The 26298-nt window shown below is 47.9% G+C and overlaps 1 protein-coding gene across 1 annotated transcript; it reads right to left on the bottom strand.

Annotated features, from left to right (window-relative positions):
- Window positions 1-9524: 9524 nt before the first annotated feature.
- On the bottom strand, window positions 9525-26195 carry SARS1 (seryl-tRNA synthetase 1). Its single transcript, XM_030868907.2, has 11 exons — window positions 25942-26195; window positions 21918-21988; window positions 18744-18824; window positions 17439-17597; window positions 16331-16474; window positions 15435-15590; window positions 12625-12846; window positions 11538-11667; window positions 11111-11268; window positions 10249-10378; window positions 9525-9912 (listed from the first exon to the last, which is right to left on the bottom strand). Exons 1-11 carry the CDS (start codon window positions 26075-26077, stop codon window positions 9755-9757), a joined length of 1545 nt encoding a protein of 514 aa, XP_030724767.1. The 5' UTR covers window positions 26078-26195; the 3' UTR covers window positions 9525-9754.
- Between the last annotated feature and the right edge of the window lie 103 nt (window positions 26196-26298).

Consider the following 26298-nt stretch of genomic DNA (forward strand, 5'->3'; position numbering starts at 1 on the left):
TTTAACTCAGGCTTCCTGGGTCCTAGACCAGTGATTCTCACTGCCCCATAGGGCCTCTTGTCTGGAGACATGACCTCTTGCCCCCTGTCTCCTTCTCCATCAACGTCCAGCTGCCACTCCCCTCCTTCTACCCACAGCTTTGTGACAGCAAACAGCCCTGCCCAGTGCATGGGGCTCGGGGGGCCTCTTCACAGAGCAGGCCTTCAGACTGGACGTGCCACTTGAAGGGGTGTGGGAGATTCCGGGGCTCCTGGAGGAGGTCAAGGCATGGAAGCTGGACCTTGAAGAAGAGCCAGGCAAGGGAGGGGGAGGATGATTCAAAGGGACTTTCGTCTCTCATACCCCAACCAGGGATCCAGGGCCAACTGTGTGAGCAGCGAGGGGCTGGGACTGGTGGTCTGAGGCCTGGCCTGTGGAGGAAGCCAGGGCTTTTCCAGTCCCAGCCCACTACCCTCTAGCTGGGTGGCCTTGGTCAAATGCTTGTGCCTCAATTTCCTTTTGTAAAATGAGGGGATCGAATAAGCTCAATAATTTCAAAAATTAATTTAACAGTGGAATCCTTTTTTCAATGAAATCTAAAGTAGAAGCCCAGAATATAAAGCAGATAGAAGTAGTGCTGCTGGGTTGAAGTGGGCGTCAGGTCTTGCCACATCCCCACTGCTCCCCAAGGAGCACACCTCTGGGCCCCCTGTGGAGCTTGAGGGTCTGGAGGAACCCAGTTTGAAAAGCATGGGGCCAGATGCTGTCTTCCAACACGGCACTCTGGTCACAGCAGTGTCACTCTCAGTGGGTCACAGCAGGAGAGCTGTGAATCCCCTCTCAGAGGCCCCAGCCCAGGGAACTTCCGTGTGACCACAGAGTGATGCCAAGAATGAGAAATCCGCTTTCTTCTTTCTCCCCAGGGAAAAGGAAAGGAGATGAGCTTTGGCGACAGCAAGAGGGATTCGGGTTAGACTAGACTCCTGGCAATGGTAGTCGACTGGATGAGGAGAAGGAAGTGGGTGGGGGACCCACGACTCAGGGAAGTGCCCTCTTCTCTGACTGAAGATGAACAAGGCCAAGGGCAGCTCCAGACACAGAAGGATGCCTTAAGTGCCCTCCATGGGGCTCTGCCTCTCCGGACTCCCTTTGACTCTGTGGTTTGGGAGGATCTAGGGGCTGCGTAGGCATTTTGCTCTTCACCTAATAGCCATGTGGCGCGGAGAATGCTCGGAAATTATACCATCTGTTAATTGTCCTTTGAATTGGGGTTGGGTAATGAGACTCATTTCTGCTGCAGGCCCAAGCCAACGCAGGCAGAAACTGCAGCGCTCCATTCATCTCTCTCCCTTTGTACTAAAATAAGCTTGCTGGGTAGGAGAGCGCAGCAGCCTTGGCTGGAGAACTTGATTCTGGAGCCTAGAGCGGAGGCGGCACGGCTGTGGGAAGCCCCTTTCCCTGCGAAGGGCCTTTCTGCCCAACAGACAGGCTGGGGATGCAAGGAACCCCTCCCTTCATCTCCAGGCACGTTTGGTAGATAGTCCTTCAGTTTATCTGCCCAAGGGCACAGGACAGAACTGCCTCCTCAGTCCACTCTCCCCTGCTCAGCCGCTTCTCCCTACCAAAAGCAGGACAGAAACTTCCAGGTCTTCTACGCATCACGGTGTCTCAAACTAGGGCTTGTCTTGGTGGTGTCCTCCTTGACCCCTAGGGGAAGGTCTGCCTATTTCATGGAACTTTCCAACTTAAGGAACCTTTAGATCTCCCTCCCACATGGGAGAAAACCAAGGTGCAACAAGATCCTGGAGTCTGTTCAAATGGAAATTACTGCTCTTCTAGTCCAAACCTTGGGAGGGAAAGTGACCTGCAGGGAGAGCCCAGGCTGTCCTCCAGTTCCAATGGACTTCCTCACCCATGCTGCTTCCTGAGGGTCCCCCAGGTCTACGGAAAATACACACATGCATAAGATGTGGCTCTCAGCTGAACAAGGTAGTGTGGGTGAAGTGCTCCAGGAGCAGCTGAGATAGAAAAGGCTAAAGGAATTCAGAGGAGGGAGCAGTGAAGGTTGAGGAAATCTCAGGCTGCCTCTTGGAGGAGGTAGGACTTGGGTTGCCTCTTGAAGAATCAGGAACTGCATTCCTGGCCAGATGAATTCATCGGCAAACTCCTTTAACCTACAGGCAAAGGGTTTTCTCCCAGGTTACACAGCTAGTAAATGGCAGACCTGGGATTGGAACCCAGGCAATCTGGCTCCAGATTAAGCTCCAGATTATCTGGCTCCAGATAAACTATGAATGAGTGAAATGTGAGTGTCACCGAAGCCAAGATTGGGGTGGGTGTGGGAATTCCCTGGCCATCCAGTGGTTAGGACTCGGTGCTTTCACTACCAGGGTCGGGTTCAATGCCTGGTCGGGGAACTAAGATCCCGAAAGCCGCATGGCATGGCCAAAAAAAAAATGAAAAAAGACTGGGGCAGGTGTGTTGTGGCCCAGCACACTGAAGGGCCAGACAGGGCCAGACTGGGAAGAACCAGGTGATCTCTGTCATGGGTAGATCCTTGTGAGCTTAAATTCTGGGACCAATGGCCTGCTTGGAAGGAGAGGTGTGGAGGGAGGCTGCTGGTGGCAGAGGTCCAGGTGACCTTTGGTGGGTGGGCGGGGCAGTTTCTCTGACAGGAGAGAGGTGGGGAGAGGCCCCGGCTGCCCGATAAAGGACCACAGGCCAGCAGCCCCGGTGGGGGCGCGGGGGGCAGGACCTGCGTGTTCTCCTGTCCACACTCGCCTGCATGCCCATCTGCTGCCCTGCACTTTTCTTCACAGTGCGTGTGTTTCTCAGCCCCCATCTCCATGCCTGGCACAGAGGGGATGCTCAACCAGAGTTGCATGGATCCTTCGTGAGGTTGCTTTCCCTCCAAACCAGTCACCATTCAGCCACCTAAGTAATCTTTTAAACTTTTTAAATTAATAAACATTTTTTAGATTGAAAACACACTCCCCCAATTTTTTTTTTAAATTTATTTATTTTTGCTGTGTTGGGTCTTCGTTTCCGTACGAGGGCTTTCTCTAGTTGTGGCAAGCGGGGGCTCCCCCAATTTTTTATTTTAGAAAATGTCTAGCATTCAGAAAAATTGCCAAAACGGTACAACGTATCCCCCGGATACTCTCCACTCAGGTTCAATCATCGTCAGCACTATGCTTTCTCTCAGTGTTTGGAGAACAAAGTGCAAGCGAGGTGCAAACATCATGGGGCTTCCACCCTCGCCCCCTCAGTGTGCCGTGCCTGAGTCAGAGCCTCAGTCAGCCCAGAGCCCTGAGTCAGGGGACCGCTGCCACACCCAGGAACTCGAGTGATGATTCCGGTGTCATCTTATGTCCGGCCTGATACAAATTCCGTCTTGTCCCTCAAAGGTCTTTGATGGCTGTACTTTTAAACCAGAAGTTTATGCATTACATTTGGCCACATGTCACTTTAGTTTCCTTCCTTCTTTTCTTCCTTCCTTGCTACCTTCCTTCCTTCTTTCTTTTCTGTGATATTGACTGTTTGAAAAGTCCAGGCTAGTTCTCTTGTTGAATGTGCCACATTCTGGATTTTTCCGATTAAAGGACTCCTCCTGGTGTCCTTTGGCGAGTAGTACTGTGAAGTATGAATCTGAGCATATCGCTCTCTTCCTAATAACCCTGCACCGGGCTTTCTGATTGTGCCTTGAATAAAAGCCAACTCCATAGGGGTCCACAAAGCCCTGGATGGCGTGGCCCAGCCCCTTCCTACTCCTCCCCCTTCACTCTGTTCTGGGCACCCTGCCTGCCTTCCAGCTGCTGAATGTGGCATCTTAAATATCCCCCCCTTTATGGCACATATTGAAGTTTGTTACTACAGAAAGTATTTATCTGTTAATTTCACTTGGTTAACAGCTGTCTTACCCACTAGCTGTAAGCTCCAGGAGCAGGGAGAACACGTTTGCCTTAAATACCTAGTTAGTACCTAGCATGGCACCTGATACGTAGCAGGCACTCAGTAAATTCTAGTCAAGTGGATGGATGGGTGGACGGATGGATGGATGAAGTGACGAATGGCATAGAGGAGTGACCAGATGGTCCCTTCATTCCTTGAACCACCATCTGGGAGGCCAGTTGGGTCTGCAGGGTTCTCTTTGGGCGGCCCTGAACTCATTCACATTAATCACAAAACTGTATTCCCAATGCCAGCTGCAGCCAGGAGTTGTAAGCCTGATGTCCCAGCCAAGCTAGACAGATTTTCTTTGGGACTGAAAAGGTGACATTGGATACCTTAACCCATGATAGTTTCAGCCCGCGGTGCTGGCACTGTTTGCGGAGGGTGGCTCACTAGGCCCAAGCATTCCATACAGATGCACAGTCCATCTAAGATCCAGTTGAGATCATTTTTGGCTCCTGAGCACAGACGGGAAGAGATGGAGCCTGAGATTGAGCTGTGAGGAGCAAATCCCAAAGCAACATCTGTAATAACTTAGTTAAGTTTATCAGAGCAGGCCGAGGAGAGAGCCCTGTCCAGCCCTAGCCATGCTCCAGGCACCGGACTAGGTGTGAGAGGGACACAAATGAACAAGACTCCAGCTCTGGCCTCAAGGAGCAACCAGTCTAACGTGGACAGAGACAAATGCTGTGGTAGAGCCGTATTCATTAATATCTCTGTGTGAGGGTGGGAGAAGTTAGAGAAGGCATTGTAAAGGAGGCGACATTTGAATCACCTTGAAGGGGAAGGAGGAATTCCAGGGACAGGCAGGAGGAGAGGCACTGGGGTAGAGGGAACAGCGTGAGCAGATACGGAGGGGGCATTGCATGGTCAGTGCTGGGAGAGGTGAGTAGTCCCCTGGGGCTGAAGCAGGGCTCACGGTAGGGAAAAGAAGAGCAGAAGAGACTGCTAATCTGAACTGTGGCCACAGTTTGATGAATCCGGATCTGGCTGAGAAATCTGGACTTTACTTCCTAGGTTGAGGGAGTCAGCTGAAGCGTTTCGGCGGGGGTGGGGGTGAGGGCATGACGTGGCTGTACCCTCGGCCACAGCGGGGAGGCTGCACCTGAAGGAGGGGCTGGGGTCTGGCAGACGCGAGGTGGTTGTAACAGTCCAGGAGGAGGGGAGTCTGTGCTGCAGCTGAGGACTAGGCTGCCAAGGGGCCAGATCCGGGTGATGAAGAGATTCAGTGGGACTGTGGGAGATCGGCTGCTGGGGAAGAGGAGGGGGTAGTCCAGGGTGACTCCCGGGTATTTGTTTTGGGTGGCTGAATACCCAGAGGAGGGTGGGAGCAGAGGATCAGATAGGGAGTTAGACTTTGGACTTACAGGTTTGGATCCTGGTGAAGATGCTCAGTGTGTGTTGGGGGTGAGTGGGCCAGAGCCAGAGATGTGTGAATGAGAGATGATGGATTGGGGATGTAGAGCAGGAGAGCATACAGAGATAGAGCAGCCAGAGGGAAGAGCCCCAGGAATCCAGCATTTCGGGGCAGGCCCTGTCTCCTCATCCTGCCCACTTCTCTAGGCCCAACTCAACATCCCCCTCACCCTCTGCACTCCAGCTATTCAGGCTTTCTTCTTGCTCCCTCACGCTATTCCCTCCGTCTGGAACATTCTACCTTCCCTCTGAAGGGGTTGGGACTAGGAGGACCCGGAATGTTGATGACGTAGCAGAACCTACGAGTGTCCAGGGTTTATTTTTCTTTGAGGAAAAGGAGCCAGTTGGGATCATAATTTGACAGCAGAGGCTGGATGGCAGAAAGGCTGTTTTAAGATGGGGAAGTGTAAGTAGGTTGGTAGTTGAGGGGAATGAGTGGGGAGGGGAGGCATAGGAGAGGAAGAGGGAGGTTGAAAAGAGAGCTGGCTGAGGAACAGGGACTCAGGAATTCCCAAAGGCGGCGAGATCCAGGGCACAAGTACACAAGGCTGGTTTTGCAGAAAGAGTAAAAAAAAAGAATTTTCTTTCCCCCCTGAGACAAGATGGAAGGAGAGAATGAATGCTATTCTAAATGGGGGCTCAATTCTTCCCTTTCTTTAGGGTTTAATAAAAACAAGGAAAAAGAAGTGTCCCTAAAGGGTCGCACCATCTTATCAGTAATTTACACCTCAGTAAAAATAATTCTCCAGACCATTTCTGACAGCAGGCTTGTGTAGGGGGAGTGAAGCCCTGGTCCAAGGGAAGGACCCTACCGCTCTCCAAAATGCAGGGCTCGCCAGCCAACCAATGAGAACAGCGCGAGAGAGGAACTTCCCCTCTAGAAAAAAGGGGTTTTCTCAGAATCTGAGGTTGCTGAGACCCCCTACCTCTGCCCGCAGGTCCGGGGACCCAGAGGTCGAGACTGGCAAGGTGGGCGTCCTGTCTCCTCCTTTCCGCAGACGGGGCGCCGCACTTGCTGGGGTACTGCTATGAGAACCTGCCGGCCGCAAGCCCGCCGCCGTTGCGGGGCGGGGGGGCGGGGGGGAGTCTCTTAAAAGGGCAACGTCAGAGGCGGCTATGCCAGCACCATCAGGACCTCCCTCCTTGGAGATGCAGGGTGGCGCCCCCTTTTGTGTGTATCTGGGAGGAGCTCTGGGGGAACCCTTTGCTGAGAAGTGGCTGGGGGAGTGGAGCACGCCCGTCATCCTGGCACAGGCTCTGACTTGCAGCATATTTCTCCAGGGTCCGTCCCAGCTCTGCCTGTCAGACTCCTCCTGGGAGTGCAGCCAGGGCTGCCCCAGGCCCCCAGAGGGAGGTATGGCGAGAGACGGCGTTCTCAGGACCCTGGGTAAACCGGAACCGCTTCAGGGAAGGAAAAGCAGGACGGGTAACACGGAAGGTGTCAGTTCCCAGGCGTGGTTTTCCCCATTGGCGGTACTCGGCTGATAACTAAACTTCCCAGCAGACTGTGAGTTCGGGCAGGCCCCTTGGTCTCACGTTGGGTCCCCACAGTTCCTGGCTCTTTACATATTTCTCTCTAGAAGTCGGCCTTCTAGTTGTCTCTCTCTTGCTAGAAAGGCCTAGTGGCTCCTCTCTCTTGCCTGAAGCACTCAGACCTGCATCTTGGTCCCTGAATTCCTGGGTGTGGGAACCAAGGGTTGGTAAGAGACCCAGGACTCTGACTCACTCCCTGGTGCCCGTGGGGGCTGTTTGCTGAGGTAACCTGGGCAGCTGAGGTTGGAGATGGGGCAGGTCAAGGTGCCAGGGATGAGGGCATCAGCCGTGGGTTGTGGAGGCAACTGCCAGGGTGGAGTCAAGGTTATCTAGGCCCATTCCTGGTACTCAGCTTCCAGGCCAGCCTGCCTATCCTAAACAAGGTTCACATCAGCCCCATCCCACTGCTCCAGGGAGGGAAGGAGCCTGGAGGAAGGCAAGCCACACCTTTCCCAATGTCCGGGAGTTCCTTGAGAGCAAGGACTGTGTCCCATTCTTTCTGTAACCCCTGCTCCTAATCACACCTAGCGCAGGGCAAGCACTCAGTAAATAAGTGCCTATGTGCGTCTCCTGCTCGTGTGTTTTCCACCCACAGGGAGGGACCCCAGCCACGGGATCATCCTTTCCTTCACCATTACTATTTTTCTGTCTTGTGGCTTCAAGGAGGTAGAGACTTTCAGCTAACAGACTACTCGGTGCACACAACAGCTATTTTCCGGGCCTCCACTCACTCCTTTTTACAAGCCAGCCCACACACTGGCCAGCCACAGGGAAGGCTGGCATCGGGACCTGGGCTGCTGGCAGCACAGGGCAGGAGGCTCTCTAGACAAACAAGCAGGAGTCCAGGTCCCAGGTGCAGCCAGGTCCAGAAAACTAGGCGGGTGAGAAGAAGGCGGGTCAGCCTGGGGTGGGGGTAGGGGGCGGGGGGGGGGTGCAGTGCAGGAGCCAGGCCTGGGCCCCCAGGGACTCAGAGCCCCAGCTCCTCCTCCTGGGGCGCTTTCAGGGCCAGAGAAAAGCAGTGCCTCCTGGTGGAAGGTCATGGGCGCCAGCAGCCAAGAGGGTAGGAAGGGGGAGCAGAGGAGGCAGCTGTAGTGACCCCTAAGGCTAGATGGGGGTGTGCGGGGCCACTTGAAAGTTTCTAACCCCAGAGCCCAATGAGCTTTTCAAACAGGGAAGAGCGGTGTGTGGTGGTGACCAAAACCAGCCTCCTGCTCACTGTGTAAACTGCCTTTCTTCAAACCAAATAGCTGAGGCTACAGGAATGTGAGTCTCATCCTTCCAAGTACATGGGAGCAGCTTGCTCTTTTGTTCTTTGGCCCTGGCTTTGTTATCCCAGAGCTGGGGCACTGGCTAGAGTAGAGGCAGGCTGGTGAGCCTGCCTGGGGCAAAAGGGTCACTGTGGTCACCTTTTCAGGTGCCCCGGTTTTGACAGTAGCAAGATTCACAGGCTCAGCCCAAGCTCCCAGTGGAAAACCAAGCACATGGGCTCTTTCCTGGGTGCTAAGCAAGCTCCAGCAGGCCTGGGGAGGTTGCTGCTTAGGGACTAAGGATGAAATCATGCTCCTAAGTTACAGGCCAGTTCAGAGTCCTGTTCTCATCCTTCCAAAGAAACACAGCGAGCATCAAGCCCTGCTGAGGAGTCAGGACTCCTGGCTTCCACCCGGCCGTACTTTCTCATCTCCCTTACCCACCTTGTACTCTCTTCCTTATGATGGAAGAGGTATAATCATGTCCCCACCCTCCTGTCTGGGACTGTCACAAAGATAAAAGAGATCCTCTATAGGAAGTATTTTAGACTCCTAGGGGAGAAGCACTAAACTAACAGTTGGTGTTATTAAAAGTGTTTGTAGATTGCAGATGAAAGGCAGCAGGTAAATAAAGAGCCTAAACATCATCCTCCCCAGAGAAAGCATGAACTGGCTATTGGGGCAACGGTGGAAGCTCCAGAGAAAGGACTAAAACCTTGTTCCCACTAGCCCCCTGCCCTGTGGGCTGTATCGATCCTCTGGAGTTGAGCCACAAGCTGCCAGGCAGTTGGTCTCCCATTTGGGGATGAGTGGAAAGAGAGAAGCAGCTGTGAGTAAGGCCCTGCCCCGTGCTCTTGAATCTAGGGGCTTTTCTGGATTAAATGTAGTCTCATCTACCCTGATGTCTCACCACCTCCTTCCCTCTCCATGGAGCCTTTCCTAGGGAACAGAAGTGCTATGAAACTTTTATTGTTTTGGCCACGCTGTGCGGCATGTGGGATCTTAGTTGCCCTACCAGGGATCGCAACTGCACCCCCTGCAGTGGAAATGCAGACTCTTAACCACTGGACCGCCAGGGAAGTCCCGCTATGAAGCTTTTTATATCAACTCAGGTCTCTAAGCTGGTCCTACCTAACTGCTTTAACAAAGCAGGAGCAAATTTACGAAGGAGGATCCTGCCCTTGCCCTGCAAGCCTGTGTGTCTAAGTCGCAGTTTTCACTTTCCCCTTGAGCCTTTACTAAATCTACCCCTTCCTTCACCTACCTTCTCAAAGGCTCTCTGCTAAATGGAACAACCTGCCTGATATAGCAGGAAAAGCAGAAGTGAATACGGTTCCAGGGAGAACTGTCAGAGACAGGGTTCAAGCCCTGGACAGAAGACTGAGGAAGAGTCCTGGCCTCCCTCAGAGGTGCTTTATTACATGATTTCATCAGTCATTGGTGATTAGATCCTATGCCCAAGCGAGAAAAGAGGAACACTGCATTGTACAGGGCAGATGGTTCCCCTTTTGGCAATGCAGTCACACGGGGTGGGCGACGGGTGCGTGCTTGGCTTCCCTGCCTGTGGGCAGGCTCTGAGATTGCAGCTAATTGAAATGGAAGCCTGGTAAAGTGGGAGAAAGGAATGTTCAGGAATCAGTGACCTCCATATTCTGCAGCTGGCTTTCCAGGGCAACATCTCTCGCTGCCCCTTTCTTTTTGCTGCCCTCATGCTGCTTCTTCTGCTTCTTTGACGGCTCCTGGTCAATGGGTGCAGGCTTCACAAAGGGGATCAGTTCCTGGAGACCTGAAAGGAAACAGCCAACCAAACTACCCATCATTCCTCAAGAGTCAAAGCCCAGGGACCTCTGGGGAAAGTTACACAAGACAAAGAGGCAGGCACTGCTTTCATTTATTCCTTTTTTTTCCCAGCCTGAATTTTAGCTGCATTTAAATAGAAGCTCATACCGGCACTGGCTACTTTTCAACCTTGCCCCTTGCAATGCCCAGCACCAGAGGACAGGCAGAGTTTTGGGGGCCGTGTATGAACAAGAAAACTTGGTGCATTCTGAAAGGGGCTTACTATTTAGAAGAGCAGGAAGACAGACAAGAGGAGGAAGATGGGCTGGGCTGGGAGCCTCACCTGGTGGCATGAATTCCTTCAATTTCTCAGGCACAAGGATGCCGTTCTCTGTCTGGTAGTTCTCTAGGATGGCACAGATGGTGCGAGTTGTGGCGCACATCGTGGCATTTAGCATGTGGACAAACTCCACCTGCGAGGAGAGGGTCCCCAGAGGGAGCAGTTACACTCAACCCCTAGCTGGGCTTACTGATGACCAGGAACCATCCACTCAGCCAGACTCCCCCAACTGCAACTATCCAAATCCAAATCTAAAATCAAATAAAAAACAGGTTCTACCCATATTAGTGATCTCTAAACCTTTGAATTCTGGTTGGCTTATTAGATAACTTATGGCTTATTAGATAACTCCAGGAAGATTCCTCATGTCTCCATGAGTGACAAGTGGTAGGTCCCAGTATTTTGAGGAGAGTTGGGCCCTTTGAGGGAGGGAAGAGACTACTCAATGGCTTCTCCTTTTAACCCCTTTCAAGTCCCTGACCTGGAAAAGATTAGGGCCTGGAAATTGGGTTTGAAGAGATAAGCTTACAACCCAGACCTTCTTGGGTGAGAAGAGGGGAGACATTGCCTCCAACTTGTTCTGTGTAGACAAATGGGGATTACTCTTTATCTGGAGTTATGGAAAACAAAGCCAAGAAGAGAAAAGCTAGAATTACCTTGTAGAATAGAGCTAGATTCAGGTTTCTATCTAAAAGGACTCAGTCCTGATTCAGTGAAGTCACTTTCAGATTCCCTTTTTGGTCTAGACTGAGAAGCTCAGATTTTCCCATGACGCTGGGAAATAATGTCCTCCAAGGGCTGAGAAATAAGATGGACCTACTCTGAGCTGAAGGCCCTGCTTCCTGCCTCCCCAGGGGCCATCTACCTTGTCCATCATCTTCTTGGTTTGCCCGTATCGGATTCGGAGCCGGCGAGCCTGATAGTCTGTGCAGTTAGAACAGGAGACTAACTCACGGAAGGCTCCTGAGCCCGGAAACCAGGCCTCCAGGTCAAGCTTCTTACTGGCAGCGTGATTCAAAGAACCTGTAAGGAAAAACCCCTAGAATTCATGAAGGAGGGATGGTATTTCAGAAGGCTAACCTTTAGCAAACCCAAAGAATTCTTTAGTTCACATGTTATCCCCAGGAGGGAAATCACGCCCAGATATTCTTATCACCAAGAACTCCCAAGGGAAAAGAGTGTGATATTTTAATTAATGTGGGCAATTAATTGGATTGTAAGCTATTTCTTTGTGTGGCAGTTCAACTGGTCAGGGTGGTGTTTGTGGGATGCAGGAGAGGGAGGCTGATAACCTGAGACAATATTCACGATATGGTAAGGGATCCCCAGAGACTGGTAGAACTCCTCAGCGGTAGTGATCATCTCCTCAAACATCTCCCAGGACTTGTTGTCATGTGGCGATGAGTAGACAAACTGTTCAATCTGCAAAGAGGGACCCAAGGGCACAGTGACAAGGGGACGGGGTGAATAAACTGAAGGCTGAAGTGGGAATTATCCTAGCAATGAAGACCTATTCCTATTCCACTGAGAGTCAGGCGGGGCTGGGGCCCTGGTGAGAGATCGGGGCTGAACTGGACTGGCTGGGGCTGCAGCAAGAACGAGTGCTTGTGTAGAGAGCGTCCCACATAACGTGCGGCTACTGTTCTAAGTACTTTCTTTCTTTCTTTCTTTTTAACATCTTTATTGGGGTATAATTGCTTTACCATGGTGTGTTACTTTCTGCTTTATAACAAAGTGAATCAGTTATACATATACATATGTTCCCATATCTCTTCCCTCTTGTGTCTCCCTCCCTCCCACCCTCCCTATCCCACCCCTCCAGGCGGTCACAAAGCACCGAGCTGATCTCCCTGTGCTATGCGGCTGCTTCCCACTAGCTATCTACCTTACATTTGGTAGTGTATATATGTCCATGCCTCTCTCTCACTTTGTCACAGCTCACCCTTCCCCCTCCCCATATCCTCAAGTCCGTTCTCTAGTAGGTCTGTGTCTTTATTCCTGTCTTACCCCTAGGTTCCGTTCTAAGTACCTTCCACGTGGTAACTGGTTTAATCCTCACAGTAGCCTAATGGGGTAGGTACTACTATTATCTTCCTTTGACAGAGGAGGAAACAGCACAGAGAGGTTAAGCAAATTGTTCAAGGTTACACAGCAGTAAGTGGTAGAGTTGGCCTTAGGACTCAGGCAGCCTGGTTCCAGAGTCCATGCTCTAGCCGCTCCACCATGTGCTTCTCAGGCTCTTCCCTAGAAACCCAGATGGAGGCAACGAGAGGAAAGACTGGAGCTGGGGTAGGCCTGAGCAACACAGATTCTATCTCTTCTATAACAGCCCTGGAGAGATAGAAGGGTCCCATCCCTCACCCTGATCTGCCTACTCACCTTCTCAAACTGATGGACTCGAAAGATGCCACGGGTATCACGGCCGTGGGAGCCCACCTCCTGGCGAAAGCAGGTGGACAGGCCGGCATACTTGATTGGCAAATCCTCTGGCCGAAGCCACTCGTCCCGGTGGAGAGCAGCAATGGGCTGTTCGGAGGTGGCAATCAGATATTTTTCCTCATAGGTGCTGTCATCAGACTTTTCAGTGCCTTTGCCAATCACCTGTCAGAGGAGGGTAATATTTACTAGTTAAGAGGGAGGGAGTAGGACCTCAGCTCAAGCAAGAAATCACAAAGATCACACAAATCACACAGAGAAGATCTGAGTGATGGGAGGATGAATTTTCTTCAATCCCTGCCCAGGAGTGAGCAGGTGATGCTAAAAAGACATGGGAGGGAATGGGTCAGTCCAAAATGGGGTCCCTACTAGAGATCAAAGAAATGCAAATTAAAAGAAGACAAACTATTCTTATACTACTTTTTTTTCCCTTGGCTTCACCATTTGCAGCTTGTGGGATCTCAGTTCCCTGACCAGTACCCAGGCCCCCTGCAGTAGAAGCGTGAAGCCCTAACCACTGGACCACCAGGGAATTCCCTCTGATACTATTTTTACTTTATCTAATAAATGAAATACTTATAAATGATGTATAGTGGCCAGTGATGGCAGGTGTGCAATAAAACCTGAGCTGGTAGCAGTATAAATTAATCCACTTGACAAATGTTTGTGAGGCATGTAGTAAGAGCCAACTCCTTTTTGCCAATGCGGGGCAAAAGGAGATAGTCTCTGCTCTCTTGGTGCTTATGGATTGATCTAGGGTTGTAATCCTTGAAGAATCACTTCGGTATTCAGCTGAAGAAAGTAATGGAAAAGAAAAAAAAACTATAGACAGGACAAAGTTCATTGTAACATTACTTACTGATGGCAAAAAAAAGGGAGCCCCCTAAATATTCAACAGGGGAAGCGCTGGGCAGTCTATGTCCATGCCAGGTAATATTATGGAACCACTGATAAACGATGGTTACGAACACCATGTAGCAACACTGAAAAATGCTTCTGATATAATGTGAAGTAAAAAGGCAATCTACATATATTGTGATTAGAAGTATGAGAAAATGATACATGTATAAAAAAAGCTCCCACAAGAATATTAAAAATGACAATTGTAGTAGGTAATGTGAAAGAAGATGATTTCCCCCCACTAATTCCAAATTTTCTGTCATGTGGTATTACTTTAACTAAAAAAAAAAAAAAAAAAAAGAGGGGAGGAAACTTCCTCTAGGCCACTGTTTGGAAATGTGGGAAACTACCTTGCTACCTAACAGTGGGAATTTAGCCCCGTGTGAGGCTAGTCACATACAATGTAAAAACAATAGAGCTTGCGGTCTAATATGGTATAGCCACTAGCCATACATGGCTATTTAAAGTCAATTAAAATTTAATTCCTTGGCTTGCATGAGCCACATTTCAACAGCCACATGTGGCTGGTGGCTGCCACACTGGATAGGACAGATACAAAACATTTCCACTATTGCCGAAAGTTCAGTTGGACAGCCCTGCTCTAGAGAATTAATAAACTGAGGTTATTAGGCAAAAAGTGCCAGCCAAAATTCCTCACTATGGAGACCTGTGATTCTCCCTGCCTATGGCTCCAAGAAGCATCTGGGTAAGAGATGGAGAATGCTGCAAACACGCAGAGCACCTGCTACCTAATATTTTTCATAATCCTCCATATAAGCTTCTCCCTGGTGTTACCTGCAGGGCATCCTTCTAAAGTTCTGTCAGTGATTATCCATCCAATCTTGGGAGTTGAGATGAGAAAAAAAGGGAAAAGATAAAAACAGGTCTCATCTGATAATGCACATGTTCCTCTCATTAAAAGGAAGAAGAGGAGGACCCCAAGGTTGTACCAATGCTCAGTGTTTGGAGAGAGCATTTTGTTTCCCACTGCATCTTGAATTAAAACATACCTTTGAACTCACCAACAGGACCTAGTGGGAAGAAGGTTCTGACTGTTAAACTCATCTCTCTACATAAGATAAATCAGATGAGGCCAGGAGCAGTTGTCTAACTACCCGCTACATGGGTTTTCGGAGGAAACAGCCAATAAGAACAAAGTCGTTCCCCCCTGCCCTGGAACAGGGTTGAAGGAGAGGGACAGGTGAGAAGTGGCCTCAGCTGCGATGGGCAGCCGTTAGCAGAGACACTAGAAATCCTGAGTGTTGGGCGTAGACTTTGGGTGTGGGGCGAGCTACAGCTGATGTTAAAGCTGGTTGATTCAGAATCACCTTCTGCACCTCAACTCAAATCCACTGGCTCTCCCTGAGATGGTTCATGATTGAGAAAGAGCCACAAACTGGAAGCCACAACCATCCAAAGGAAAGTATGTCTCCCCCTGTGGAAGCTTCCAGTCTGGGGTCAGGAGTGGGAGGACACGGGAAGATCAGCCACTTCTACAATTTCCTTTTGTCCAAGCTTAATAATAATATATGAGCTGCTTTTCTAAGCTCATGGTGCTAAAGCATGCTCAATCTAGATAGATCACATAAACTATCTGGGGAAAGATAAAATAGGCTCTATGTCTGCACTGTCCAAATGGTAGCCACCAGCCACATGTGACCATTTAAATTAAAATTCATAAAGATTAAAATTTTACTTCCTCAGTTGCACTAGCTGCATTTTAAGTGCTCGATAGCCACAATATAGAACATTTCATCATCGCAGGAAGTTCTGCTGGACAGCATTGCTGTGTCCTTGAAGTTAAACTTCATACCTTTAGGAGTCATTCTGCCATACTGCCTCAGGCTACTCACCTTATAAAGTTCTTCATCAAACTGGCTGAGCTGTGCCACTTCCTGCATGACCTCCTTCCTCATGAAGAAGGGGGTATAAATGGGAGTGTAGCCTCGACTTCCCAATGTGCGAAGAGCATACTGGATGAGTGCCTGTTCCAGGAACACCAGGACCCCCTAAAGGAGCAGACACAGCACTGTGTGAGTGGGTTCTGCTGCCATCACGTTCATCTGCTAGCATTTACCCCCAGAGGCAACTGGGGGCACACAGGAGGCCACAAAGACCATGGATCCAACAACTGACTCAAGAGACTCTTTCTTAACAGCCATGCACAGCACATCATCTGAAGAGCATTCCCTTTAAGATACCAATCAAGGGAAAAGGACTGTTCACCCAGGGTGCGTGGGAGAGTCTTCCTGTGCTAACTCTTAAAACACTGGACTTATTTGTATACGTAGAACATACCAATATGGACAGTGTTTCCAAAACTACTTTACCACGTCCTTCTGGAAGGCTTCCCTGAGCGCATCTGCCCTCTGCCCAGCTAATCTGGGTGTGTTGCCTCCACCTACCCATTCCTATAGCACCCTGGGCTACTCACACCAGAGCACTTATCACAGAGGGTTTTTGACTCTTTGTTACTTGTCTGACTGTCCAATTACACGGAGCTCCTTAAAGGCACAGACTGTTCTAATTCAGTCAGCAAAACATATTCATTATGGAGGATCACTCAGTGGCTTTTGTTCTAGGGAATCCTGATAAGCACTCTCCTGCCTCAGAAAGAGAATTGCATCTAATTGCCAGTACGTTTGTAGTAGAAAGGCGGATTTGTGGGCCTCTTTAAGTGGGTTATGTTTTCTGCAATTTTTTTTCAGTTCTTTCTTTATAACCAACCTCACTGGCTGCCGACTCTTACCTTCAGGAAGTATCCTCGACTCCCAGCCACCACAGCCCCCTTTTCGCCTTCAAAGCCATCTACCATCACCACCAGGTCCACGTGAGAGTACTTCTTCCTGACGGTACAATCACCCCAAATCCTCTCTACTTTGTTGTCGGCGTCCTAAGCAAACGAGACCAGGAGACAAAGATGCAGGAGCTCTGAATTCTACAACCTCCATCTTTCCGAACCCTATTCCAAGAACGAACTAGAGCTTTGTGAAGTCACTGCTTAACTCAAACACTAGGTTTTGGCCCTTGTGTACAGAGACTAGAGAAGGGAATTTGCTAGAGAATCTGCGCTCAATAGAGAAATAATAATTTATAAAGTCCTAGAGGCAATTCTAGCCATGGAACTGAAATCATGATTTTCCAAAAGATCTGTAGTATTCTCTCGTTTTTATACCCTTTTAAATGACTCCTTGAAAATCCTATACAGGGAAAACCCTTCCCTGGACAATCTGCACTGCCTGGGGTACGGAGGGGAATGCAGATTTTTTTTTTTTCCAGGCTCTCATTGGTCCAGGGCCACACAAGGGTGGGCTCAGGGCCCTGACCTCTTGAGTCTGCCACCCCAGCCCTCAGTGAGTTTAATGTCCCTTCACCAGGGAATGAATGAAAGAGGCACAGATGGGCCCTGCCACGGCTGGGGTGTCAGGGAACAAAGGCTGGGCTCAGAGCAGCTTTGTGCTGGGGAAGCTCCCACTCGGCAGGAAACTTTTATCATGCAGATTTCCCTTCAACCTGCAGCTTCTCAGCAGGGTGTGGGTGAGGGGTGAGGCTGATCTTGCAGATCCCTCCCACGAGATGAGCTGCTACCATGGGCAACACGCAATGGAGGACAGCAGCCTGATTTAGAAGAGATTTCCGCGCCAGGAGTCTCCACCTACCTGCTGTCTCTGCTACTTCCCAATCAGGCAGGGATCTGACTCTTTCAATTCTCAATTGGTGGGCAGAGCGAATACACAAAGAGCCTGCTTCTATTATACAGAGTGTGCCAGACTTTCACTGTCCTCCTCCCACTCCGCCCCCTTCCCAAAGGAGAGGGGTGACGCAAGGCAGCCGCTCACTGTGGCACCGACGCCTACCTCATCATTGCTGATGGGCACAGAGGGGTGCAGAAGGTTACCAATCTCGCGAAGGTTCTCAAATCGCTCTGCTTCCAGCTTTATCCGCTCGGCATCACACTTCAGGATGGCTTCGTCGATGAGGAGTCGGACTTTTTTGATTTGTGAGACTTTCAGGTTCTGTAGATGAACAAGGCCAAGCCCGTCCAAGGCCACAGCAAGTCAAGGGCAGAGTAGGAAAAAGATTGTTGCCCCAACCTTGTTGGGCTCTAATGATAACTCTTGTAACAGCATTTTAAAAATTGACACTGGAGGCTTTCAAAGAACTGAGATTTATTTCACACAGGGATATATACAGTTTTGCCCGACAAATCCGTTGGCATTTTCTTTCAGGGTGCCTAAGGCAGAGGTGGATCAATTCTGGCCACTCCTCTTGTCCCTGTATATCTCAGGAGTGTTAATACCATAGCTTAACTTGCACTTCCTGATATTCCTGATTAAACCAATTCAGCATGCTATTATATCCTATATGTAACTGTTCTCTAGGAAGATTATAAATTTATTAGGAGCAAGAGACCTTGTCTTAAGCTCGTTTTGTATTCCTTATTACAGGTGTTTCAAACTGTACTCTGATTTCCTGGGGGGGACCCTTAGCAGGTAGGGCAGGGCAGGAATAGCACCCCAACCTTGCCCTTCAAGCACAGCAACTCTGCTTTTTCGGGTTTATGCTCTTGCTATTGTTGCAGGGGGTTTTTTTGTTTTGTTTTTTTTTTTAAGATTTTTTTGATGTGGACCATTTTTAAAGTCTTTATTGAATTTGTTACAATATTCCTTCTGTTTTATGCTTTTTCAGTTTTTTGCCTGTGAGGCATGTGGGATCTTAGCTCCCCGACCAGGGATCGAACCCTCACCCCCTGCACTGGAAGACAAAGTCTTAACCAGGGAAGTCCCTGTGTTGCAGGTTTTAAGAAAGGGTTCAGTGACTAAAAAACTTGAAAATTCCTGCTCTAGGCCCATTGTAGTGAATATTTACTGAATTACAAAAAATTGAAAAATTACTGACTCTGTGGAAATAGTTATTAAACCAAACATAGTTCAGTTCCTTTTTTCTCTTCTTCCTACTCTTGACTTTTCCATTCCACCTGTCTCCATCTCTGCTGTCTAATACTCAAGTACTGAGATTAACAAGAGGGGATGGGGACACGTCCCAGCTGCAGAAATTCAAGGTTGCCACAGTGCTGTGTGGAGCAGAGCATCAGGACTTGCTTGTCTAGGAACAAAGCTAAAACAACAGAAATCCTAACCTGGAAAATGACAATAACTTACAGTTAAAGTGTCTGCAGTGAGGTCATCGAGATTTAATACATCTTCCGGAATGGACTCATCATTTCCCGTTGGCTCTTTTTTCTATGGGAAAGAAAAACAAACAACCAACAACAAAAACATAACTAATTATAAAGAAAAATTTCTGACATAGTTTTATAAGTGTACACCAAACTAATATATCATATAAACTAATTACAGAACTTTACACATAACTTAGTCTCTAAAAGATGCAACGCATGGGAGAAAAATTAGTGAACTGGAAGCAAGAAGTTAACGTTCCAAGTCCCTGTCCTGACACTGTCTAGCTTTCTGATCCTGGACAGACTGATCAACCAATCCAGGTCAGAGGGTTGATACCATCGGGAACTTGAGAAGGAAAATGTCTGACATGGACATAGATGTTATGATGCCAAGAATGTACGAAAACACTCAGTGCTGGTCAGGAGCCAGCGCTGGGCAGACACCTGTGTGTCAATTTGTGAATCCCCATCTACCTACTAAGAACAAACCCAGCCCTTAGGCCTGCGGCTAAGAGGAAAAATGGATGGGATGAGGAATATTAGGAAGCCAAAGAAACACAATTTTTGAGGAAAAAAGCCACGTTTAGAGCAATCAATGCAACTTGGCAAAACAGCAAGGGTATACCCAGGACTAGATTTTTTCCCATTCCAGTTTCTCTCCTCACCCTTTTTTATGATATTCTTCCAAATCATCATTTCTAATCGTTATCCAGAGCAAGGGAGAAGACAGTGATTCAAGGAAAATCATCTTTAAAAGCTAGAAAAATCTGACAATATCAGAATGAGTCTTGATAAGAACAGGCATAGACTGCTGAGGTAGAAAAAAATGGCCTAAATCTCAAGATGTTCCATTTGGTAGCCAAGATAGCTGAGGCCCTCTTCCTCTCTGATAATCCCTCAGGGCAGCAAATTCAAGTTCTGAGTTCAAGTTCTGGCTCTGCAACTAACTGATGGCACCATTTTGGGCAAGCCCCTTAATTTCCTAGGCCTCTTTACCCTACCCTTTTAATAGGGTTAACAAATGTACTACCTACACTCCACGTTTACAGCAAAGATCAAAACCAAAATGAGACGTATATGAAAGGGTTTTGAATGCTTTCAAGTGCTATACAAATTAAAGCACTGCTAGTACTATCTCAATGGATAGCAAGAGAGAACACTCCTTGCAGGGCCAGCAGTCAAGGGAACCTAAGAACGTTAACGCAGATGAAAATACTACCATCTTCTTGCTAAGAAAAATACTTGGCTGGCACTATCCGTATATATGCCCCAAAGAACACTCAGGCAGAAGTATACATGGAAATTAACATAATTATGGGGTTGCTGACATGTACCTGACTTAGTGTCAAGAGTTCCACAGGAAGAAAACTGTATGATTATCATCAATATCAATTTCTACAGCCTGTCACATGCTGAAAGTGTAACAAAACAGTGTTAAAGAGAAGGATACAGAATATCATGAAGGATAAGGTGCTAGAGTCCAAGGGAATCTTTTTTTTTTTTGTGGTACGCGGGCCTCTCACCGTTGTGGCCTCTCCCGCTGCGGAGCCTGTGCTCCAGACGCGCAAGCTCAGCGGCCATGGCTCACGGGCCCAGCCGCTCCGTGGCATGTGGGATCCTCCCGGACCGGGGCACGAACCCGCGTCCCCTGCATCGGCAGGCGGACTCTCAACCACTGCGCCACCAGGGAAGGCCCCAAGGGAATCCTTTTGTTATGGTCTTTCCAGGTTCAGGTTCCTAAATTTCATAATTTTTTGGTTTATTTTAGAGGTTTACAACTTAAAAATGAGACAGATTGTAGGGTGCATTAACATGTTTTTTTAAAAAAATGATTAAGAGGCTAAGAGCGTATTTTTGAAGAAAGATTAAAAACTAATCTGGTGGGCTTCCCTGGTGGCGCAGTGGTTGAGAGTCCGCCTGCCGATGCAGGGGACACGGGTTCGTGCCCCGGTCCGGGAAGATCCCACATGCCGCGGAGTGGCTGGGCCTGTGAGCCATGGCCGCTGAGCCTGCGCGTCCGGATCCTGTGCTCCGCAACGGGAGAGACCACAACAGTGAGAAGCCCGCGTACTGCAAAAAAAACCCCACCAACCTCCCCCTTCCCCTGCAACAAACTAATCTGGTTACCAAAGTAAAGCTGAGCTGAAACTTAACATTCTTCAAGGACAGGAAGGATATACTGGATGAAGGCCAGTACTACTTGCCATTCACTATTACTCTCAATAGCTAAATAACTACAATGTTCCAGGCACTGTGCCAGGTTTTCTATATTAGAAATTTTCAGTTCTCACAATTGTATTCTAAAGGTTAGTGTCAGAACTGTCATTTCATAGACAAGAAAACTGAGGCTCAGAAGTTAACTTGCCTGAAGTCACATAACCAAGAGTCTAGGATTTGGACTCAATATCTGTGCTCTTTTAAATAAAGAGCACGACTACACTGGGATAAAGAATCTGAAATTTACAACAGGAAAACCTCTCTGGCACTGTAGGTTGAGCTCAAGAAATAACTGGAAAGGATTACTGGTGGAATTCATTTTATTAAGAACAGAACAGACAATGAATGACTTGTATGGCAAGAATCTTATCTTACAACAGACTGAACGTCTGTGTCCCCCAAAATTCGTATGTTGAAACCTAATCCCCAATGTGATAGCATTTGGAGGTGGGGTCTTTCAGAGGTGATTAGGTCAGGAGGGCAGAGCCCTCATGTATGTAATTAGTGCCCTTATGAAAGAGACACCAGAGAGCTCCCTGCTCCTTCTGCCATGAGGACACAGCAAGAAGACTATCTATTAACCAGGAAGCAGGCCCTCACCCATCTGCTGGTGCCTTGATCTTGGACTTCCCAGCTTGCAGAACTGTGAGAAATAAATTTCTGCTGTTTATAAGCCACCCAGTCTACAGTATTCTGTTACAGCAGCAAGAATGGACTAAAACATACCTGCAGACAGAAGATAGACTCACTGATCCTTGAAAATGCCTCTTAGTTCCCTCCCTGCCTTCCTCTCTTTCTTTTTAAAATAACTTTCCCCCTCTGGTAAGAAATCCAGTAGCTCATGGAATTAAACACTATGTTAGAAATTATGAATTAACTAAGAATAAGATTAAATACCTCTGCTCAAGCTCTCAAGGGTATTAGTCAGTTCTCTTACCTTCATTTTCTCTCCAATTGTCTTGCTGCATAGGTTCTTCAGCTTGTTCAAGTTGTCTGCCTGAAATCTGCCTGAAGAATAAAGAACCCAATATACCAAAGATAGGCACATAACTAAGACACCTCATTCCTAATCTTGGCTCCTTAGGACTGATCTCAGCCCAAGGCCAAAATACAGGCAGAGCTAAAGGATCTGCCTCACAAAGTTGTGTTATTCCCCAGCATTTGGTGACAATGAAAAGGCCATTCTGGGGCTGAAATTAAAAAGTATCATAACCTGGACGATACCACTGTAGACAGAGTAACACATCTGAGAAAACTGGAAAATACTCATATAACTATAACCTGTTCAATTATCTTAAAATTCACTTAGAGAAACTATGTGGTATGCACCAGGATCTAAAAAAAGGCAGTCAGTCAAGTTTCTATTCCCAGGAACTTGGTTGCTACTTCTCTATGCTAGAAATGGTTAATGTTATTTCCTTTGCTTTGATACAACGCTCATCTGGCAGCCTTGAGAAGAATTCAATTTCTTACACTTTGGTTTCTTTGGGGGAAGACAGTGCACTAATCAGCCTGCATAGGTATTCTGGCCCAAATTAACATCTTGGTGTTGTGATTCATCAGTCTAACCTTGATTTGCAAAAGCTGGACCTCCTGAATCTAAGCTTTAGCAACAATATGGTAAAAATTAAGCTTTGGACAGGTAAAATGATGACTAGAGATGAGACAGCGCCTAGACATGGCTATTCTTTGAAGTTTTGCCAAACTTTAAATTTAAACTAAACTTCAGCACAAACTATATAACTACTTTCTCATTCATTTATTCACACTGATTACAGAGATGGAGAACAGATGAGTGGTTTTACATGTACTCATTTGCATGTGCCTGTAGTTCTGTGTGATATCTCATGTGTAGATCTGTGTAACCACTGCTACACTCAAGATACGGAACTGTTCCATCTCCACAGAGATTCCTTTTGCTATCATCCCTCTGTAGTCCATTACCTTTCCCCTGCCCTGTCTAACCCTTGGCAACCACTAATCTGTTCTCCATCTCTGGAATCAGTGTGAATAAGTGGCTAAAATTAAAAGGACTGCCAATATCAAGGGCAAGGTTGTAGAGCAAATGGAGCTCTTACATATTACTGATGGGAGTATCAATTATTACAACCACTTTGGAAAACTATTAGGTAATATCTACTAAACCTAAACATGTGCCTACTCTGTGACCTAGCAATTCCACCCTTAGGTACATACCCAAAAGAAATGAGTGCTTACGTCCACCAAAAGACACAATGTTCCTAGCACATTATTCATAGTACCCTTAAAGTGGTAACAATCTGAAAGTCCATCAATGAAATTGGTTGGTATGTTTACATATATGGAGTACTACACAGCAATGAAAAAGAACCAACCACTGCTACACATAATAACATGGAATAATATTACAGACATAATTTTGAGACAAAGAAGTCACATGCAAAATTATATACTATATAAGTCCATTTATATGAAGTTCAAAATCAGGCAAAAGTCATTTATGGTGATAGAGGACAAAATACTGTTTTTTTGGAGGAGGGAAGTGACAGTGAAGGGGCATGAGGGAGCCTCCCCGGAGAACTGCAAACGTCTTAGATCTTGATCTGAATGGTGGTCACATGGGTGTATGGCTTTGTAAAATTCATCAAGCTGCACATTAAGATGTGTGCACTTTACTGAACTTACTGAATACATTACATCTCAATAAATTTTAAAAGGTTGTATATAAAAATAATATAAATGCCACAGCAGAAATATATAAGATAGTATATGGATCATATGTCCTAGGTGTGGCCCTGGACTAGCTGAGACTGGGGTCAAAGGAAGCACTTAGAAAGTTTTTCCAATGATAAGGGCCTGGTTTAAGGCATGTGCAATAGGGTTAAGAGGAAGTAACAACTTCAACTGATAATTCCTGTAGTTAGTGGCAGATTTCAAGATACATGGAAATCTACTGACTTTGGAAGTAGTCAAGACAAATGCTTATTATATGCCCAAATGTGTCCTCATTATACTACTCTGAATTAAAAGAAGAAATCACAGTTTGAATCCTTGAAGTTATAAGAGCTGTGGTAAACTCTGATGTGGTGCTCTGACTCCAAGTCATAGCAGATTCCTGTGTTCTACACAGAGCCCTAAACCTTGAAGGTCTACAGACGGACAAATGGGTATAGTTGTAATGGAGGGCCTTTTGAAGCTTGCTGTGTCCTCATTCAGGGAACATGGTCTGATTTCTTAATGTGGCTCTGGGTTGCAGCTAAGGATAGAAGAACCCTAAACTCTGATCAGAGGTTCAGATGTAAAAGAATCTTGAAACAAAATCTGTCAACGTCCACCTTCAGCAGACAGCAATGGGAAAAATCATTAACTCCCCGTAGCTGCAAAGAGAATACTGGTTAGGGATGTCAAGTAGAAAAGAATCAAATCAATAAATATGTTGAAAATAAACTACATCAACTGCTTTTCATATGGAAGAGCACAGTACCCTGAACACAGAAGATATTCATGACTTCAACAAACCTTTGTCAAGCCCTTAACAAGGACCAGGTGCAGTGCTAGGTACTGGTATTATATGTACACATGTGTATATGTATATCCTGTATCTATATGTATACCCTGGGTACTGACACACAGATGAATAAAACACAACCTTGTCCCTGAAGAATTCATCCCCTCAGCACATATCCACTCCTCAGGTAAAAAACAGAACTTCCCACAGAGGTGTACATTATACCCAAGAGACTAGGTAACACATTCAAAGTCATTTAGCAGCTGGGCAATGGCTAGAGAGAAACAAAAATCTGATACTTCTAACTTCTGACTCAGTAAAACAGTGTCCAGTCTAGTTTTTTCACTCCAATTTAATTTAATTCCATTGCAACTCAAAACTTCAGATTCAGATTCAGGTGGTGGGATCACCACCACACTGGGCTTGACTGTGATGTGCAGAATCAGCAAACAACCTGAGCTAAGCAAATATTCTCCTGGTACCCAATACCAACTCTTCCTTCGACTCTCTCCCTACACGGGTGATACTTATATATTTAGGAAAATCAACTTTCCTAATATAAATCCATGCTTTTGGACAGCGAATGCCTATGTAGTGCGCTGTCATAAACCTGTCTCTCTGCGGGTGGCAGACCTATTGCATCAGACAAAAAATCACGTGTTTGACAGCATCCGGCCAGTTAGTGACTACTCCAGCTAGCCTAGGCAGAGATTGATAGGCAGAGGGTTCTATGGTTTTATTTAGCCTCATGAAAGATGCCCGGTCCAGTTCCAGGATCTAGCCCAACTCTGCCAATGTGTTCACCGGAAAACTTTAAACAGCCTCAATAATTACAAGATTTTTCTTGCTTCACCGCACCCCTCTGCCCATGTCTGAGCTACTACGTAAGACTATTCTCGGTTCTTAAAAGTTTGCCCACAGTTCAGGGGGATGGCCTTCCCAAAAGCTCCGGGATCACTGTTTTTAGCCAGGAGCGGCCTCCACAGTCCCAAAATGGTTCCAATATGGACGGAGTGAATCTACTGTGCTGCAGATGTGACTCAGTCAGGTTGGAACCTTTGATTCTATCAAGATAGAGGGAGACCACTCTGGCCTTGCTGAAGATGAGAAAAAGACAGGAGGCGACCAAAGATAAGTGCTGGAAAGGGGAAACCCCCCAAACCTCCCCCCTGGCTTTCTTCCGGCTATCCTTGAGGCTGAAGGTTTGACAGCTCTTGATGCGAACGCGCCATGCTCCTTTCCCAGACTCAGAAGCAGCGACCCGCACCCAGCTAGCCAGGAAGGGAGGTCGCAGGGCCCGGACGGAGGAGAAAAGTGGGTCGGTCCGGCCCCCCGGGTGGACAGGGACAGCTTCGGAGCCACCGCAACCTAGGAGGGGGTCTTATGAAGGGTGGAACCTCAGGAGCGGTAACTAGGTCCAAACAACGAAGTTGCGGTTGGCATCCGGGGATACTCCGCGCGTCCCGGTACTTACATCGTCGCCACTCGCTGTCTGCCTTCACCAGCTGGTCCACCAGTCCCGGGTCCTTGAAGCGCTTCTCCTGCGACTCTCGGATGAGGGCTGGGTCCCCTCCTTTATCCACCCGAAACAAATCCAGATCCAGCACCATCGTTCCTTCTCCAGGGCCAACACTAAGAGAAGGGAGGTTAGTCCCACAGCAGCCGCCCTGTTACTGCCGCACTGCACCGGCGCGCTGACAACCCGCCCCCCGTCCCACTTCCCGCGCAGGCGCAACGGGAGCGTGCAGCCCGCCCTCCACTCTGGGCCGGAAGCGGCTGCGTAGGAGGCGGGGCCGCGCAGAGGAGGACGGGGTGGGTGGGCGTGAGCTCG

The sequence above is a fragment of the Globicephala melas genome, chromosome 1 (genome assembly GCF_963455315.2).
Source record: "Globicephala melas chromosome 1, mGloMel1.2, whole genome shotgun sequence".
NCBI lineage: Eukaryota > Metazoa > Chordata > Mammalia > Artiodactyla > Delphinidae > Globicephala > Globicephala melas.